This window comes from Artibeus jamaicensis, unplaced genomic scaffold (assembly GCF_021234435.1).
Source record: "Artibeus jamaicensis isolate MK-2021 breed Jamaican fruit bat unplaced genomic scaffold, CSHL_Jam_final scaffold_286, whole genome shotgun sequence".
NCBI classification, from domain to species: domain Eukaryota; kingdom Metazoa; phylum Chordata; class Mammalia; order Chiroptera; family Phyllostomidae; genus Artibeus; species Artibeus jamaicensis.
Genome location: NW_026522034.1, coordinates 2851607 through 2870649, shown reverse-complemented (window position 1 = coordinate 2870649; position 19043 = coordinate 2851607). Strand labels below are relative to the sequence as shown.

Genomic DNA, 19043 nt, shown 5'->3' with positions numbered 1-19043 from the left:
TAAACATTTTAAAACAATATACTTACAAGCCACTATCATATGGAAAAACGTAAAAAAAAATTATAAAAAACCACATAAGACAAACTTTTTTAAGGCAAGAAAGAGATTGTCCTTCAAGAGTTTACTTCCCCTTTTCCATGCTTTTGAATTTCCTTCAGTGGAATCACTGGGTCAAAGAGCTCTGGTCTGTATTTGACTTCTGGCAGAGACAGTCCCAACACCTTACACTGTCACCAGCACAGTTCTTAACTAATGAGTTAACTCTCACCTTAAAGCAGTTCTCATCTGACATGAGCTGCTCGGCCTTCCGCTGATATGCTGACTCCAAGAGACTCCTCGAAGTCTGTGTGTTCAGCTGGCCTCCAGTGGCCCCATTATTGTTTTCTGCCAGGTAAAGGTCAGTCACCTGTACACAGATCTCGTCACTCACAATGTGCTGCAGCTGGAATCAAGCAAAAGCAAGTCAACAAGGAACCAAGAAAATACTTCTTCCAGCCACACGCTCAACCTTACTTTGGACAGTTCCAGTCACTCAGGTCAAAAGGTCTGTTGGAATTGGTAATATAAAAAAATAAGTCACGGGACTTCCGCCAAGATGGAGGCGTAGGTGGAAGCGCCACACCCTCTCATACAACCAAGTTTAAAAACAACAAAGTTTTAGCAACAAAAAAATGCAGCCAAACCACAGAAAATTGAACTACAGGGAAGTCTGACAACAACGAACCCTTCAGCCAAACCGGTAACAGGGGCAGAGCCAGCAGCAGAGCAGGGTCAGGCAGGAAAGATCCAGCAGACCGACCCAGGTGCGCGACCCAGGTACGGGACCCAGGTGCACCAGCAGCTGTAGGCGGATCCCAGGTGTGGAGCAGCAGGCAGACCCACTGAGGGCGCAAGGTGGTGGAGCCACTGAGGGATGACTGCAATCACACATTAGCGTGCAGATAAACTGGTGAAGGAGCGAACAGTGAGACAGACCACGCAGGCCCCAGGGGCGGGAAGCAGCAGAGGGGACCCCTATTGTTCTTCTCTGACCCCACCCCCACATACAGCGTCACAAACCAGCGACCTGGGTGGCCCCACCCTGGTGAACAACTAGGGCTCTGCCCCTCATCCATAACAGGCACCAACAGACCAAAACATGGCTCAAGAAGAACTCAAAGCCCCAGAGCCCATAACTCTAAGAGACCAAGAAATAGCCAAACTTTCAGATGCACAGTTCAAAACACTGGTGATCAGGATGCTCACAGAACTGGTTGATTATAGTCACAAATTAGAGGAACAAATGAAGGCTAAACTAATTGAAATGAAGGGAAATGCACACACAGGAAACCAATAGTGATGGGAAGGAAACTGGGACTCAAATCAAAAAAGTGGACCAGAAGGAGGAAAAAAAATGACCAAACAGAAAACAATGAAGAAACAAGAATTCAAAAAAAGGAGGAGAGGTTTAGGAACATCCAGGACATCTTTAAACACTCCAACATTCTAATTATAGGGGTACCAGAAGGGGAAGAGGAACAGCCACCAGTGGAAAACTTATTTGAACAAATAATAAAGGAGAACTTTCCCAATCTGCAAAGGCCATAGACTTCCAGGAAATCCAGGAAGCTCAGAGAGTCCCAAAAAAGTTGGACCCAAGAAGGAACACACCAAGGCACATCATCATTACATTAGCCAAGATTAAAATAAAGGAGAGAATCCTAGAAGCAGCAAGAGATAAGGGGACAGTCACCTACAAAGGACTTCCCATCAGACTGTGAGCTGATTTCTCAAAAGAGACCTTACAGGCAAGAAGGGGCTGGAAAGAAGTATTCCAAGTCATGAAATCCAAAGACCTACATCCAAGATTGCTCTACCCAGCAAAGCTTTCATTTAGAATGGAAGGACAGATAAAGTGCTTCTCAGATAAGATCAAATTCAAGGAGTTCATCATCACCAAGCCCTTATTATATGAAATGTTAAAGGGACTTACCTAAGAAAAAGAAGTTAAAGAAACATGAACAGTGAAAGGACAACAAACTCGCAGTTATTAACAACCACACCTAAAACAAAAGCAAACTAAGAGGACAGCTAGATCAGGAGCAGAACCATAGAAATGAAGATCACATGGAGGGTTAGCAACAGGAAAGTGGGAGGAGGAGAAGGTACAGAAAATAAGCCGCACAGATGATAGGTAGAAAATAGATAGGAGGGAGGGTAAGAATAGTAAGGGAAATATAGAATCTAAAGAACTTGAGACACGTGGTCATGAACTAAAGGGGGAAATGGTGGGGGAGAGGGTGTGCAGGGTTGAGGGGAATGAAGGGGGGAAATAGAACTGTAATGGCATAATCAATAAAATATATTTTAAAAAAGATTTCTGTCCAAAAGAAACAAAAAAAAATTAAAAATAGAAAAAAATAAAAAATAAGTCACACAAAACCACTATTCTTTTAATTTTTGTAGAGAATAACTAAGCCAAAATTTTCAACCATATCCCTTGTCCATAAGTAAACATTTGAAATCTACTTAAAAGCAAAATCAAGGCAATTGTTATTAATGTGCTGCTTATTTAAAGTTCTAAGGAACTTAAACTTTTACATGAAAGAAAATTCCCGTAGCTTTTTATTTTTATGGCACTTCTTTACCATTTATAATTTGCTTTCACACATATTCTCATGATAAATGTAACTATCCTGGGAACAGCCTGAAGAGGGCATCCTATTATATGAAACAAATTTTTACGTTAGATAAGAAAACTCACTGTACAAAGGTGAGGAGAGGGGGCCCTAGAGAATCACAAAATCGGGATCCACGTCTATACCCAGCAGCCCTAGTACAAAGTCTGAAACTCATTAGGTATTAAGAAACTAGTGCTGAATTAACTACAGGAACACTCAGCTGAAGGAGCAGAGTCAGGACTAATACTCAAGCTTCCTGATTTCTGGGGCCAGTATTCTTCCTAAGACACCATCTACTTTCTACATCTGATGGAAAGTACAGTATTTAAATTGTATATAATGTTAATTAATTCATCTTCAAAACAGGTCAATCATAATTAACTACTGATAACTTCTGTGACTATCTCATTAAATTATCTGATGACTAGAATGTTGAATTTTTGTTTCCATTTCCATGAATCATGAAGATATTTCTATTGTGAAATAAAAATTCCCTCAACTGAAACCACCCATTAAAATGCCAGAGAATGTGAAAACAAAACAGATACAGCAGAAAGCGAAAAGTTAACTGCAGTATCAATTTGTCTATTTTATTTAAAAATTCTCATAACCATTCAGCCATTCTATTTTTAGGAAGATACACTCTTTTTAAAGTGCTAATAATTATAACAACTTTTTTATATTTAAAAGTTTTAAATGACAAGTATGTGTATTTGTAGATAAATGGATAGAGTGCAAGGTCAGAGAATGAGTGATTTGATAGTAGTACAAAAAGCAGCAACTGGGGAGGCTTAAATACATTATAATTAGTCCAGACAATGGATTGTAATGGACCATTAAAATAATGCTTATTAAGCTCTGGCTGGTGTGACTCAGTGGATTGAGTGTCAGCCTGAAAACCAAAGGACAGCCAGTTTGATTCCCAGCCAGGGCACATGTCTGGTTCGCGGGATGGGTCCCTGGTTAGAGGTGTGCAAGAGGCAACCACGCGTGGATGTTTCTCTCCCTCTCAAAAAATAAATAAAATCTTTAAAAAATGCTTATGACAACTTGATAATAAAATTTAAGATAGAACAAAAGCAGTATACAGAAAGTATATTTAAAGCATGGTCCGTGCCATGTAGATACTTGTGCTTTCTACCTTCTTACTCAAGTAGCCCAGGTCTCCCCACCCATACTCTCTTCTTGGATATCTGACCCCTTCTAGAGTCTTTGAACAGGGCAGCACTATAATCCAGGAAGAACTAGGCAACTCCACCCCTAAGCCAGGCCAGATCTGCATTCCTGCTAATTTGAAATGACACAATGAGTGTGCTTCGTAGACAGAGGAGCATCTGGATGGAAATACTAGGTAGTGTTTGAGTTAGAGGCACTGCCATGAAAAGCCAAAGCCTGGGTTGGGGGAAGATCCAATGTTCATCTGTAGAAAAGCAGAGGAATGAAGTAGACATCCAGAACGAAGGCATGCAGGCCAAGGAAAAAATGTCCCAGTCCAATCCCTTTGTGGTCTGGTTATACATTGAGTTCTGTACTAGATGTCCGTAAGACTACTTATTTTACTCTTAAAAATAAATCTCTCTTTAACTAGCCTGGAAATGGTAAGATAAATGTATGGATTGGTCTTGAAATGTATGTTCTACCTTCAGTAAGCAATGAACTCTGGGAGAATACCAAATAAGAAGAGGTGAATGGCGTGGGCCTGGGAATCAAGCAACCACGGTTCGATTCCCAGTCAGGGCACATGCCTAGGTTGCAAGCCAGTTCCCAGCAGGGGACACACAAGAGGCAACCATACATTGATATTTCTCTCCCTCTCTCCTTCTCTTCCCCTCTAAAGATAAATAAAATCTTAAAAAAAAAAAAGAGGTGAATGAGAGAAGAGATGCAAATCTCATGATCTCATTCCAAACAAGGGGTTAAGATATGAACCACAAACAAGTTTTTAAAAAACACTGAATTTGGATTTCTGCATAAAACCTGTTCCCATAAAATAAGTCTGAACATTATGTCTTACTGACTCAAAATCATAACCAGTGCTTCTAGTAAATGGGCAAATTATATCTATTGTTTCAAAAAACCAACATCATCTTATGAAAAGTTTTATTAAACTTATAAAGTTGTCATGCTGGCAGTAGGAAGATGTTACTTCTAGCTATAGCAGCAGCAAACCCGTAAGCAGAAACATAAGCACAGGGCAACTTTTAGGGGATGTCAACAGGGATTAGTCTCTCAAAAATTATGACCACAGTGTACCCATACAGTGATTTCTGCCAGTCACCATACAGATCCCTTAAAGAAAGGCCTAATTTCTTCAACTTACAGGAAAAAAACTGTCTGCCTGACAACTTTTTGTGACGATGTCAAAAGTCAGGTATGTGACACATTCTTCCCTGACCCTGAGAATATGCTCTGAGAAGGACGCAGAGCCAAGCACATTTCAAGTTCAAGGCAAAAGCAGGGGTACTCTACAAGTAGAGTTCCATACTTTACCCCAAGAAAACACTTCAGCAACAAACTTTTCTTTCCACAGTGGCATTCTGGACTCTAGAATTAGAATTTTCTTTTTACAAGTTTTCATTTAAAAAAAATTAGTGCACCTACTACAGACTCCCTCTGGGAGTTCAGAACTCAAGGAAAGGAAATGGAAACCTGACCACTGCATGCTATTCCCTATGCAATTAACATTTCTGTTCAGGACAACAAACTTATTTACAAACTCGAAGGGTGCCACAGGAACAAACCACAAAACCAACCACAAACCTAATTCAGAGGGAACCCCAGATAGTGAGGTAGGTAGTATATTATAAAAGATGATACATGAAACCTTTCCTGTAAAAAAGACTTCAAATACTAAATGAGGAAGTCTGTAGAATTACCAGTACCTATGGAAGACAAAAGGCTACAGCTGAGAGTTCATCCTCGGTAGAGACAAGGGCAGAACTGGACCAGGAGGACAAAGAATGGGCTCAAGACCAATGCTGGCTCGACAGGCAGCCAGCATGAAAAAAGTCGAACACCAGGTCTAAGGCAGTCTCACCCAACTGTGAGAGACACCGGGCAAAGCGGAGGAGTCAATTACGTGCTGAAATGCTGCCATTTTTGTTAACAAGAGACATCTCACTGCACATTTACTTCCCCTCCTCTCTACAGAAGCATTCATACATAAGCATTGTTATAAGTATGCTCTGTGCCTGGCCCATCTTTAGGTGAGGACATCTTCCCTCACCCGCCCTCACCTGTCTGACGATGCTCTGGATGAGCTTGTCCATGGTGAAGGCGATGTAGGCATGAATGGTGAACATCTCTCGCAGTGAATCTTCATACTGTGATGAGTCGATATTGCCATCCAGCAGGCTCCGCACCATATCGAGGAAAGCTGGATAATAATCCTCTACATCAACATCCACTGTGGGAGAGATGGGACAGATGAGGCCTTACCCTGACCCTGCTAGGAAAAAATCAGGAGTAGGCAGGGCAGGTCCCACAGCTGGCCTAAGGAGCACTGAAAGAGCAAACCCTACATACATGGGACATGCCCCTCAGTCTGCAGAGACCCAATATGACAGAAGGTTACAATCAGCAGTGCTGTCTATCAGAGGACAATGACTCTACAATATACCAGCAGCTTCTACCATAGACCATGCCAGAAAGACACTTACTGACAGGTAGGCTGGGCTCTGCATGATAAAGAGCAAAATACCTCAGGAAAGAGGCTTCTTCAAAAAGTTGTTGGCTTCCCTGCTGAGGGAAACCCACTCTCCCTGCCTGCAAAGAGCATTCTTCACATGCTCACAAAGCTACTTCCAGGAAACAGAGGAACAGGTGAGAAAAGGCAGAGAGTAACACTTCAGCACTGGGAAACCTCAAGAACAGAGAAAAGGTGAGCAAATTAAGTCCTCTATGGATAATGAAGTCATCTGCATTGGTCAAAGTCCTTTTGTTTAAAAGTGAATTCTCAATGCTGTACTCCAGAAATTGCTCAAAGTGATCTGTAGCTGCACATGAATCACTTCTGCCACCAGCTGGAACCTTATGAGTTGTTACGGAGACGCTGGCAACTAGCAGAGTGCACAGAATGGTGAAAGGACTGCCTACAGTTTACTAAAATAAGACCATTGTAAGACCATTTATTTATATAAGACTCAAAAACACAAAGATCTATCTGACAGTGGCATGAGGGGGCTACTGGTTGTGTTTTTCTTGATCCAGGTACTGGTTACATAGGTGTGTTCACTTTGTAAAATTTCACTGAGCCATACAAATTCAGATTTGTGTACTTTTCAGTGTGTGTTGCACTTCAATAAAAAGCACACTAAAATGATAAAACTTTTTTGTTACTGACACTTGTTACCAGTTTATAAGTCTATACAGGGGCAAAAAGGCTGTAAGAGCAAAAGCTGACTCTATTTCTGTTTATCTGTGGTGTGAAACTCATTTAAGACAGATAAAACAGGACAAATTACTAGTTAGAAGCAGCAGCTGGCTTGAGTTTCATCACAGTATCACCTTATTCAGAGCCACAGCACAGGCATGAGCTGTCCTGGTACAACAAACACACACACATACACACACACACACACAAAAAACAAAAAAACAAAAAAACCCTGTTCTGCACTGGCTGGTGTGGCTCAATGGACTGGGCACCGGCCTGTTAACTGAAAGGTTGCTGGTTTGATTCCTACTCAGGGCACATGCCTGATTTAAGGGCTAGGTAGTGCAAAGGGCAACCAGTCAATGTTTCTCTCGTACACTGATGTTTCTCACTCCCTTCCCCTCTCTGAAAATAATACGTAAAATCTTTGAAAAAAAAATACAGTTGTCAGAATAAAGCTATTAGTGCAACAAACTATGACTGATAAGACTGACCCTGTCACTCAAAACCAATCTATGTAAGCCTCAAACCAAGGTAAGTCTGTGGTGAAGCCAGTATTGGGCCATTTTCTCTTATTTCTACTTAAGCGCATAGAATCATCACACTGAGGTCCAAAACTTGTCTATCTGTATTAATCCTAGTTTGAGAGAAAGATTTTTAGAATTAATTCCCAGGGTCATTAGCTCTTCAACAGACTGAAGGCTAGCTAGGGCCAGACATGGGCTTCTTACATCAGTTAACAGGTCTTTTTCTTTTCCTTTTTTTTTTTAAAGAAAGGTAATTTGCTCCACAGATTGGCTATTTCCTCAAAAGCACAGAAAGAAGACTTCATGAAAAAGTTTTTGGCTCACAGCTCAGGTACTTAATTTATGAACTGAATGGTTATCTAGAAGTAGGTGGCACAGAATTACTTAAAGCACATGATTGCTTCCTTAACCCTTATTTTCCTTTTCCTGAATTCTAACTTCATTCTTTTTCTGACTATTCTGCTGTCTCATCTCACACCATCATCTCTTGAGATCTAATCTCCTTTCCAATTGCCTCTCTAGTTATTAGAATGAGCCATGAACCCCACCTCTGGTTAAAGAGAAGTCCCGCCCTTCTTTCTTAGGTATGAACCCGCATCTTTCTTAGGTATGAACAATTAGGAATGCAGTTATGTCACGGAGTGGAACCAACTATGTCATTTCTGACCTCTGTCCTTTAAAACACTTTGCATTAACCCAGAGATCTGGTATTTGGGAAACTGATGGCAACTGATACTCTCTTCTCTGGTGTCCATAGTACTAGCCATTCAGTATCCATGATTGAAGCACTACACAGGGTGGTTTGCATATTTTCTTCAATTCTCTAAACAACCCCACAAGTAACAAGTAGCACCTCTATTTTTCAGAGAAACAGATGCAGAGTTTAAGTAAGGTCACACAACCAGTAAGCTACAGAATGAAGCCTTGAACTCCCCCCTGAGGCCTGCCTGTGCTCCACCTATAAAAGGAAATAATCCCAAGTCTAACTAGGTCCCATCCCAAATTCACCAAGCCCACATCCTCTGTGAACACATCTTCTGTAAACCAGCAGTTCTAGCACTCACTAGGTTCTTTGAGACGGAGCTGGATGGCAGGGCTGTCGCTCTTGTCTCGTTTTATGCCCAGCACTTCCCGCTCCCACTCCCTTTCTCGGTTTTCTTCTTCAATCTGCCTTTCTGCTTGGGAGCAAATCCGCAGAAGCCTCAAGCAGAGAATCTGGTGCAGTCGCATAAAGATGTACCAGTTGTTATTAACATAGAAGAGGTTGTACACTTCATCCATCCCTCTTAGCTTCTGTGCTGTTGTGTTACTAAACAGTAGCTTGGACTTAGGGGGACTGCCCCCAACACCATTGTGCTTCTTAGTCGCCCCCGTGGCTTCATCTACATCCATCTCTTCTTCTTCCTCCTCTTCTACATCTGAGAGATCACCCCTCTGAGCAAAGAGCAGATCTGGAATGAAGTGATACATGATCTGCTTGATTTTGTACTTGTCCTCCTTCTGAATGCCTGCCTGCCTCTTCACATGGTGGATAATCAAGGCAGCAGCATCCTCCAGGATCTGCTTGTCTTCATAGGCCAGTGAGAGGTGTGGGCCGGCAGGAACACCAGCATTTTCTTCCGTAGCCTGCTCTTGCCTCTACCAGGAGAGAGACACAAAGTAGTAAGTGTCATATCCATGGCAACGACAAACAGACCTACAAGACAACACCATCAGCACATTCAATTATTAACCATAGTGGCTAGTACTTTCCAACCCAAAACTTCCAGAAACAATAAAGTAATGTGGAATATGTAGTTTGAGAGGAAAATGTTGGTACCTTCTAGATTTTGAAGACTTACAGGAAACAACAGGATAGAATTTGGACCATCTTCTAAAATTCTAAATTAGTATTTATGGAGGATACAACATGAGGTCTAGGATTCACTTTAAAGTACTTCTGGGAATGGGAATGAAGGTGTTAGATGTAACAACATTGGCAAAATAGGGATGATTAAGTTTATGCAAGAGCTCATTTTACTACGCTCCCCCTTTTGTGTGTATTTTGACATTTTCACAATAAAATGTTTTGTAAAATTCAACGTCACACTGCTTCTAGAAATTCTCACCCACATTGCATTTATATGTCTATCCATCACTTAAGACTATGAGGTCAAAGAAGCAGGACTACTTTCTTATTCAACTCTGTATCCTATTTCCTGTACTACATATGATCCTTATAAGTATGCTGAATAAAGGATAAGAAAGAGTCTGGGGATCAGTGAGAGGGTTCACTGGTGGGAAGCTGAGACAGACTAATGAATACAATGTACTGCTTGAGAGAAGTGAATGGGGAGAGAGGTGGTGTTGTCAACTAAAAGCAGGAGGGTAAACTGGGAAACCAGTAAGACAGCTCAGGTACAAAGGTGAAATTTATTTTACTTTTAAAAACTTTATTTATTTAATTTAGAAGGGAAGGGAGGGAGAAAAAGAGGCATAAAAACCCCTATCAGTTGCCTCTCAACACCTGCAACTGGGGACCTGGCCTGTGATCCAGTCATGTGCCCGGATGAGGAATCAAACCAGCAACCCTTGCCCCTGGCTGGTGTGGCTCAGTGGATTGAGTGTCAGCCTGTGAACCAAAGGGTTGCCAGTTTGATTCCCAGTCAGGGCACTTGCCTAGGTGGCAGGCCAGGTCCCCAGTGGGGTGCTTTCAAATGGCAATCACACACTGATGTTTCCCTCCCTCTCTTTCTGCTCCCCTTCCCCTCTGTCTAAAAATAAATAAATAAAATCTTTTAAAGAAACCCCCCCAAACCAGCAACGCTTTGGTTTGTGGGATGACACCCAACCTACTGAGCCACAACAGACAGGGTAAAAGGTGAGGTTTAGAGTTAAAATGGTAGAATCAGGAATAGAACCCTATGACAATTACAAAGCAAGAATCAACAAGTCTTAAGAGGGTCTAGCTTTCATATAACAATGCTCATTTCCAGGAATCAAAGCTATATGGAATACAAAGATTGGAGACCTCTCTCAGGGGTAGAGACCTCCAGCTCACCTCATCATAGATACTCTCAATCTCGTTGAGTAAGCTCTTAGACCTCAGAACCTTGGTGTCGTTCTGTTTAAAGTTGATGCCCTGGTGGTCCAGAGACTTCAAGTAGTATTTCTCATTTTGCTCTCTCCAAACTTTGTTAAAGCCCCTCTGAGCTTCTCGCCATTCTTCCTCTTTCATCTTCAACCTAGTAGGGTGTGGAAGTGGGGTGGAAACAACAAGGTGGGGAATCAATCTCTCTGGACTGGAATCCTGGCTTTGCTGCACTAGCCTTAGACAGGCTAGTATATAGCCAAGTACATGCTGTACTTTCCTTACCAGTGAAATACAGGAGTCAGAAGTCACATTTATTTCAAAAGTCAAAAAGATGTATAATATGCCTGTCAAAATTTTTGATGGCTTAATAAATAAGCGAAGTCTTTAATTCCGTTACATGAGAAAATTACTCATTCAAGATTTGAGAAAGGAATTTGTCCCAAAGTCAGAAATCCTACCTAGAATAGTTTTTTCTTAAACAGCAGTCCATGGAATAGCCTTAAAAGAAGGAGTTCTCATCCTTGGCCAGCCAAAACAAAGTTAAACAAATTTGTTTGTTACAGAACCTCTAAGAATGTTTACTATGCTAAAGTAAATGCAAAAGTCCAAGAGTAGAGCGCCTGTACAGTAATGTTTTAGACAGTTTGGGAAGTTCTGATGAGAACAACTGACCCTCCAGATGAGGAGAGGAGAGTAAAATAAAAACTAACACAGGAACTGAATATCTCAAAGCCAAAAGTTAAATGCTACTGGCAAAAAGAGAAATAACCTGTGGTAGCATTTGAGGAGAAGACTCGAGGGGAACACTAAAACTGGAGCATCTGTGCAGCAGACAAGAATTCCTTTTCACCAGGTGATAGATACTGAGTGAGCACCAAGCTCTTAGCTGGGATTCACACTGGTCCAGAGTGCTGTGGACTTGGAGGAACCTGGGGCTCAGCCCCGATTCGAGCCTCTCCTTGATGCCTGATCACAGATGGGCACAAAAGCCCCTTTGCAACTCACGCAGAAAGCTTATTAGGAGAAAGAATAAGAAATTCTTGTAAAAATCACCACCTAAGTCTTTTTAAATAATGCATATTAATTTTACAAAGGCAAAGGGTGACTCTTCTTAAAAAATCAAAGATGTTACAATGGTTAGTATTGAACACCAGGGAAGATGGATGGTGGTTTTCTTCTTTGTTCTTTTCTATACTTAAAGCATGGCCTCAAACACAGAGCAATCCACTATGGCCTTTCAAGGTTTGTCCTCTCTATTGCTGGTTACACAGAACCCCATCAAGAACCTCCGCCAGCATGCTCGCTTCAGCAGTACATACACTAAAACTGGAATGACACAGAAAAGAGTAGGAGGACCCTCGAGTGAGAATAACATGCAAATGTGTGAAGCATTATATATTTTATATATATAATTTACTCAATATATATATATATAAAAAAGAAGCCTCACTATCCCAAGCTGTACCTGATTTCTGACAACCAGATTGGGGAGAAATGGAGATACCATAGTCAAAAAGAAGTTTTATTTAATGGGACATCCTGAAGCACACAAGAGCACAAAGGGCACATTTGCTCAGATACCTTTTAAGGACAATGGGGACGGCAATGGAGGGGTTCTTCCTCAGACCATCAATGATGTCAGCTGCTTTGTCAGCATATATCCTCTGGAGTGCTTTCCGATGGATGACTTCTGACGTGCCCCCAAGGGTGTTGTCCAAGCGAAACTTGGCTTGTTCCTCAGCAGACAGGCGGGAGAGCTTCTTCTGTATTGCTTCCAAAACCCGGATTGTTGCCAGATTGGTCTCTAAAACTACATCAAGCTGAGGGGAAGAAAAAAAAAAAAGACAAAGTGTGCTCAGGACCCAAACCAGAATAGAATAGTAAGCCAGGAGTATTAAGGTGAGATATCAAATTCCCTGGAAGGGAGTCCTGGCTCTGCCGCAATAGTCACAGAAGACTCTTTTCTCACCAGTAAATTAGGGATAATAGTACCTACTCTCATAAGGTGATTTTCTTGATCAAATGATATAATTCACATGAATGGTTGTGCAATGCCTAGCACATACCAAAATTCAATAAATGACCAATAAGTGGTAGTCATTACTTCTGCCACCGCCAGTGTGCTTGGTTTAGGACTACTAACCCCAGATTAGAAGGCCCTAAAAGGAAGCAACCTTACAAACACTATTCCCTGAACTTTCCTGAACTGCTAAGATGTTACAAACAACAACAACAAAAACCCCAACCCCCCCCAAACAAACAAACAATCCCAAAGAGACAATTCAAGATAATTCTCAGTCTTACAAGAAAAAAATTTCAGGGTAACTTGAAATATTTAAATATTTAATGGCCTTGTTCACATATCATTCCTTAACAACTTCAATGTTGCATATGTGGAGACCCATTTAAATCCTTCCTGAACTCCTGGCACTTATTTTCTGGCAAGGGCCTAGTTTGACCTGATTAAGGATATGACTGGCAGCCTTTGAGTTACCTTTTTTTTTTGAACACACACCAAGTTTTATTGGGGGGGGGTAGTATTTACAAGGCAGTTTTTTTTTTTTTAACTGAGTTACCTTTTTTTGTAGCCCTCACATAAGAATCTCTACATGAGAAACAGAAAACAAAGTAAAAAAGTACAAGTAGTGTCAAGGGCCTATGAACAAATGTCTGTAGAAGTTTCCCTAAGTTTTCTAGTTTTGGGACTGTGGTATTTTGTCAAATATTTCTGGTTCCCCCAACCCCAATTTTGGACAAAAGATGTATTGAACATCCTGGCTCCTTGTGATTAGATAGGACGATGTTTGTAACTAGTTCTGGCAAATGAATTGTGAACAGGTGGGTCAGAGTAATGTGTATTACTTCCAGAGCTGTCTTCTTCCTGCCAGTGACTGGCAGCTTGGGCTTCCAAGTAATTCTGAGGAGCAGAATCCCCTGTTAGATACCAATGTACGTGTAGCAAGATCAAGGAATAAATCTGCTTCTTCAAGCCACCAGGATTTGGGGATTGTCTATATTCTAGGATCACTCACCTATTCTGATATATAAAAGAATGTTCCTTGGAAACAAACCACTGTACTGATAAAGAGTTTTTCTAAAGGTATGCTCCTTCAAACTAGCCCATCTCACCCAAGCCTAAACACATACACACAGACAACACTTCTGTCGCTTTTATCGCTATAATCTCAAATGGAAAAAGGAGCATGTTGTCCTCTCGTTTGCATGCGTACCAGCTGAGAACAGTAACATCCCATCAAAAAAGGATGTCAATCTCTGCTAACTCATCTAACCTTACTAAACATACATAAGCAATGCTTTTTTTAGTCTGATAAAATTTTCCATGGTAGTTAACATCTATCATGATTTACTTTTCTGCAAATAGCTGAAGCTCTTCATTAACCCTGGGGCAGAGATGGCCAAGTAACATAGTTCTTCACTTACAACATGCCCAAGACAGCTGGAATGAGTGTGGAGTAACTGGCAGAGGGCTAAATCAATGTAAGTTAACAAAGAGCAAGGTATCACCACCCATCCATAAGACAAGCAGAGCCAGTCGGTTTGATATAACAAATACATTAAATAGGATACATGTAGTTTTACCTCTTTAGATACTTTCAACATGCCCTTTTCTTGTAGAAAATATCAGTGAACACGGGGGATTCAGAACCCATTTTCAGCACTCCCACTCCTGGCATAGGGGCTGTACCAGCTCATTTATTCACTCAAGCTACTTCCCAACCACTTTAAAATAAAGTTCCTACTTTAACTTTCTTTCAAAAGGTACCACATCAACATCAGAAATATGAAAGAATACCAGTTCTCACAGGAGAGTTGATTTCACCTAAGAATAACAATATACTTTAAAATAACTTCAAGCAGCTTCAAGAAAGCCCAGTAGGCCTTACTACAGTACTAAGTTTATTTACCATGCAATACATAATAACCTTTAAAATGGAATTAAAAATCCAATTATTCGGCTACCAATGGGTAATTTCAGTTAAGGTTAATGTGGCCTAGATAAGTCACATTTGCCATAAAAATATTAATAGCATATTTAAAAAACTCTTAAAGCATGGTAAGTACAGTAAGCATCTACCACAAAAGAACATGAATGTCCAACTGTTCTGTCTTAAAAGCCGACCCTCACAGATAGGTGTTTAAGATATCTTATTTAGCATTTCCCATGTCCCCAAACTTCAAATGATGAAGGTGTTTGTACCTCAAAGCGTTCGTCTTCACAACGATAGATATGTTCTTCATACTGAGTTTTCTTGGAACTAACAAAGGTGGAGTCCTCAGACCAGGAAGGAAAGGAAACCCAGGTATCATTTAAAACCTTCAGGTAAAAGAAAAATTGAAACAAAAAGTGTAACAAACTTTCTGGTGATTAAGCATTCTCAATAAAAAGACAAAACTCTAGGGAAAGGAAGAACATTTAACATTACAAGCTTCACATTTAGCAAGTTTACAAATGATACTAGATTAAGGAAAAGGTTCTGAAATAAGTATAAAACATTTTCTTTAGAAAAAAGACAGAAAAAGATCTTGATTTCCTCAATGATGTAAATTCTTGACCCCTGCAGACCATTTCCTTCTAGAGAAAGTTAAAGATTTGGTGTTGCTCCTTTCTGGGGAAGGCCTTACCTCTTTACAGAGAGGAGTCCGTCCTGTGCACTTGGGCTGCTGGTAACTCTTTGGGAGGGCTCGATAGCTGGAACCCAATCGTTTACAAGAGGCATAATCTATCTCCATGGCAATGCCTTCTGTGGCTCGTTCCTTCGGAAAGGTTTCCAAATGTACAGACTCCTTATAGCCCAGAAAGTTTTTAAACCAATTAAACAACTCAGGGAATTTCCTGAAAAATCGAACCAAAAACTAGTGAGCAAGTAGAAGCATGATGTACTTATCCTGAGGTATGGCTACCACTATTTGGTGTTGGGTCAGAATTCTGCTATCAGGGACAAATTCCACTGGCAATTACTGCTTGTGAGCATTTGGTTTCCCCTTTTCTTGTAGGGTTCTAAGGTCAGTTAGGATGGTGATGGAAGAGTGCACTGAAATCAGACAAAATCAGCCATTCTTCTGATCAAGAAGAATATTGCTTCGATATTCAGATCATTCTTAGGTTGTCAAATATAGTTGAGATTCTAGAACCTGAACAGACTGGTCTTTATAAACACCCAACACTGCTCAGGGGATGCCCTATTGTTTCATCTTTACAGTTGAAATAGAAGACTTCCCAGAAGACTCCGTCACTGACAGACTTTTTCGAACCAACTAACCCACCACAATCAAACTAATTTTTCCTATCGTATACTCTCATAAACTAAGTTTTATTTCATTTCCATATCATATATCAGGACTAAGCACCCTCAACTCTACTTACCCCAGGAAAGGAGAGACTAACTGCACGAGCTCAGCCCGAGAGATAACCTCCTGGTTGAAGATAACAAGGCAGCGCAGGAAATTCTCATAGGCCTCTGCACTACGCAGAGCCTTTCGGACCTTGTGGAGAGAACCAGAGGGAAAATGGTCAATCAGGGAATGAAGATATCCGGATCACTTTATTATTTTTGTTTTAAAGATTTAGTTTTTTAAAAAGATTTTATTTATTTATTTTTAGAGAGAGGGGAAGGGAGGGAGAAAGAGAGGGAGAGAAACTTTGATACTGAGGATTAAACCAGCGATCTTTTGCTTTGTGGGATGATACCCAACCAACTGAACCACACCAGTCAGAGTGATCCTGAAGCACTTTTAAATGATTAGGGAAATTTGAAGTTATCTGATAACAATAACAAATTAATGTTAGTGTTTTCAGATGTGATCATGATTATGTTTGAAAAAAAAATTATTTTAAAAGAAAACAGCCCTGGCCAGTGTGGCTCAGAGTCATCCCGTGGCTGAAAAGGTTGTGTCAGTGACATGCCTAAGTTACCGGTTTGATCCCCGGACCAGGCGCAAATGGAAGGCAACCAATCGATGCTTGTTTCTTGCATCAATGCTTCTCTCTCTCCCTTCCTCTCTCTAAAAAAAGCAATGAAAAAATGTCCTCAGGTGAGGATAAAAATTTTTTTTAAAAAGGAAACTTAGTAAAAATATCTATGAATGAAGTAATTCAGTATGTGTGATCTGTCTGTGGTGAATGAGAGCACACATGAAAGAAAGAAGTACCCTGGCTTGCAGCTGGATGATGACAGATACGTGAGGAGACAGTTTAACTGTTCTCTTTAATTTCATCTATGTTTAAAATTTTCCATAACAAAAATTTTTTTAAATGAGATCCTAAAATAAGACATTCACCTCCTCACATGATCAAAATTCTCCAAATCCAAATCAGTTACTGAAGCTTTTGTTTCCTCCTCTAACAGATGTTTACAGCAAGAATCTTATCAACACTGTTTTCAAACTCTGGTAATCTTATATAATGACCTTTTAAAATAAGATACTTGTGCCCTCTGCTTCTTTTCCTCCTTCCATTTATATTGATCATTTTAATATCCAAAAACCTAAGAATGTTCAATGGCATAGACAAAGGAAAACTAGCTTGGCTAGATGAACAAACTGAAGTTTCAATTTCAGTAGTAAATACTTAGCATTGTAGTCCTTTAGCAGACGATCACAGACCATGTGCTTTATCAAGAACCCCTTCTCCAGGCTCCCATTTACTTTTTATAACTCCTAATTAGTAGATGCTATATGGAATATATGTACTTTCAAAGCCAAAAATAAAAGAGCACTTCACTGTTGTACAATACACCATATTTACTCTAACTTTTATTAGCCTTTAAACATACACAGAATAGTCAAATGAACCCCACATTCTCACCCAGTCTTAATGATCAACATACAGTAAATTTGGTTTCATCTATGCCCATTTCCCCACCAATGAATTTTAAACTGAATTCCAGATTATTTCATCTATTCCTAATTCAGTATGTATTCCTAAAAGAGAAATACTCAAAAACAACAACAAAATACCACAGTTCTTTTTTTTTTAAATTTTTATTTATTTATCTTTAGAGGGGAAGGGAAGGAGAGAGGGAGAGAAACATCAATGTATGGTTGCCTTTCATGCATCCCCTGCTGGGAACTGGCCTGCAGGGAACCGGCCTGCAACCCAGGTATGTGCCCTGACTGGGAATCGAACCTCGATTGTCTGGTTTGCAGGCCCGCGCTCAATCCACTGAGCTACACCAGCCAGGGCTAAAATACCACAGTTCTTTACAAACTAAACTTATTTAACTTCCCAATCCCACCCTTTCCTTGCCATTTTCCAGGCTGATTGTGACCATTTGCCTTAAAAGCATTAAGCAGCCCTCAGAAATGATTTAAGTCAGAGCCAAGGGCTCAATTATTTTGCAGAACAGCTCACACAGGCACAGCAGGCTAAAAAGAGATCAAGAAGCACCAATCATGGAAACACTAAATCATTTGTACTTTTGCAAAAACCCCAAATTGCAAGACTGTGTAAACCACCAACAGATCAACCCGAGCTGGCTTCTGCCAGTGAGAAGCCTGGCAGTTGCCAGCAACTTTGATGAAAGTAGCCTGCTAATCATCAAGTTGCCTCCAGTGAAGAAGTCAGACAGAGGAAAAAGGTCAAACTAACACACCCTAAAACACTGTTTATACTAGTGATCACCACCTCAGGCTGCTCATCAGAATCACCTGGAGAGCGCTGGCAACATACAACTAAATCAGAATCCCAAGGAATCCTGTGTATGATACTGCAAGTATTATAAGCAATCATAAGATTACAAGTCATTTTAAGTCTTCAACAACTAGTGCACTGATACTCCCCACTTTCCACTGTACAGACTCGGACACCTGCAAAAGGGAACTCCAAACACCTTTTGAGAGTTTTTAATATTATGCATTTTGTTAAAGCTATTTTCCACCATAGAAAATGCTGTATTTTGCTGCAAACTATTTCACAAAACCAAAGCAGACAATGCTATCATTTCTCTCGGAAACCACATTAAATAGCAGAAAGTCCTAATCAGCTTGATGCCTCTAAAGAAAAAAATCTTCTTGGGGATGGAGTGATTTTCTTTTGGCATAATCGATGATATTAAATCTAATTCATTCATTTACTCACCTTATCAAAAAATAATGATTCAGTTCCTACACCATGCTTGCTGGCGTCTGCCATAGAAGAATCCTTTAGGCTGAGCAGTTTGGGTTTCTTCTACAATAAAGGAAAAACACAAACATGTTAAGATTCAAAGGGTGAGTTCCTCTATTATTTTCATGTGTCCAAATGATCTCCTTGTTAACCACTGCTGATTAATAATTTGCAACAAGTGAGAAAATTTAAGTCACTGACTCATTGTATAGCCTACAAGATTTCCACCTGTCTCCTCTCCTTCAGCTTGCCTGTCAGTTTTTTTACTGCAGAAGTTCACAGATCA

The 19043-nt window shown here is 40.4% G+C and overlaps 1 protein-coding gene and 1 non-coding gene across 2 annotated transcripts in view; one reads left to right on the top strand and one right to left on the bottom strand.

Annotated features, from left to right (window-relative positions):
* Window positions 1-19043, bottom strand: part of SIN3A (SIN3 transcription regulator family member A) — a 65195-nt gene that overhangs the window by 13637 nt on the left and 32515 nt on the right. Inside the window, exons 9-17 of the mRNA XM_037130984.2 lie at window positions 18731-18820; window positions 16019-16137; window positions 15277-15487; window positions 14852-14968; window positions 12214-12452; window positions 10600-10783; window positions 8624-9197; window positions 5897-6066; window positions 269-442 (exon numbers count right to left, since the gene is read on the bottom strand). Coding sequence (XP_036986879.1) covers window positions 269-442; window positions 5897-6066; window positions 8624-9197; window positions 10600-10783; window positions 12214-12452; window positions 14852-14968; window positions 15277-15487; window positions 16019-16137; window positions 18731-18820 — 1878 coding nt within the window. The remainder of the gene's footprint in view (window positions 1-268; window positions 443-5896; window positions 6067-8623; window positions 9198-10599; window positions 10784-12213; window positions 12453-14851; window positions 14969-15276; window positions 15488-16018; window positions 16138-18730; window positions 18821-19043) is intronic.
* LOC119038736 (U6 spliceosomal RNA) lies at window positions 11929-12035 on the top strand. Its single transcript, XR_005080468.2, has one exon. It is a non-coding gene; the product is annotated as a U6 spliceosomal RNA (small nuclear RNA).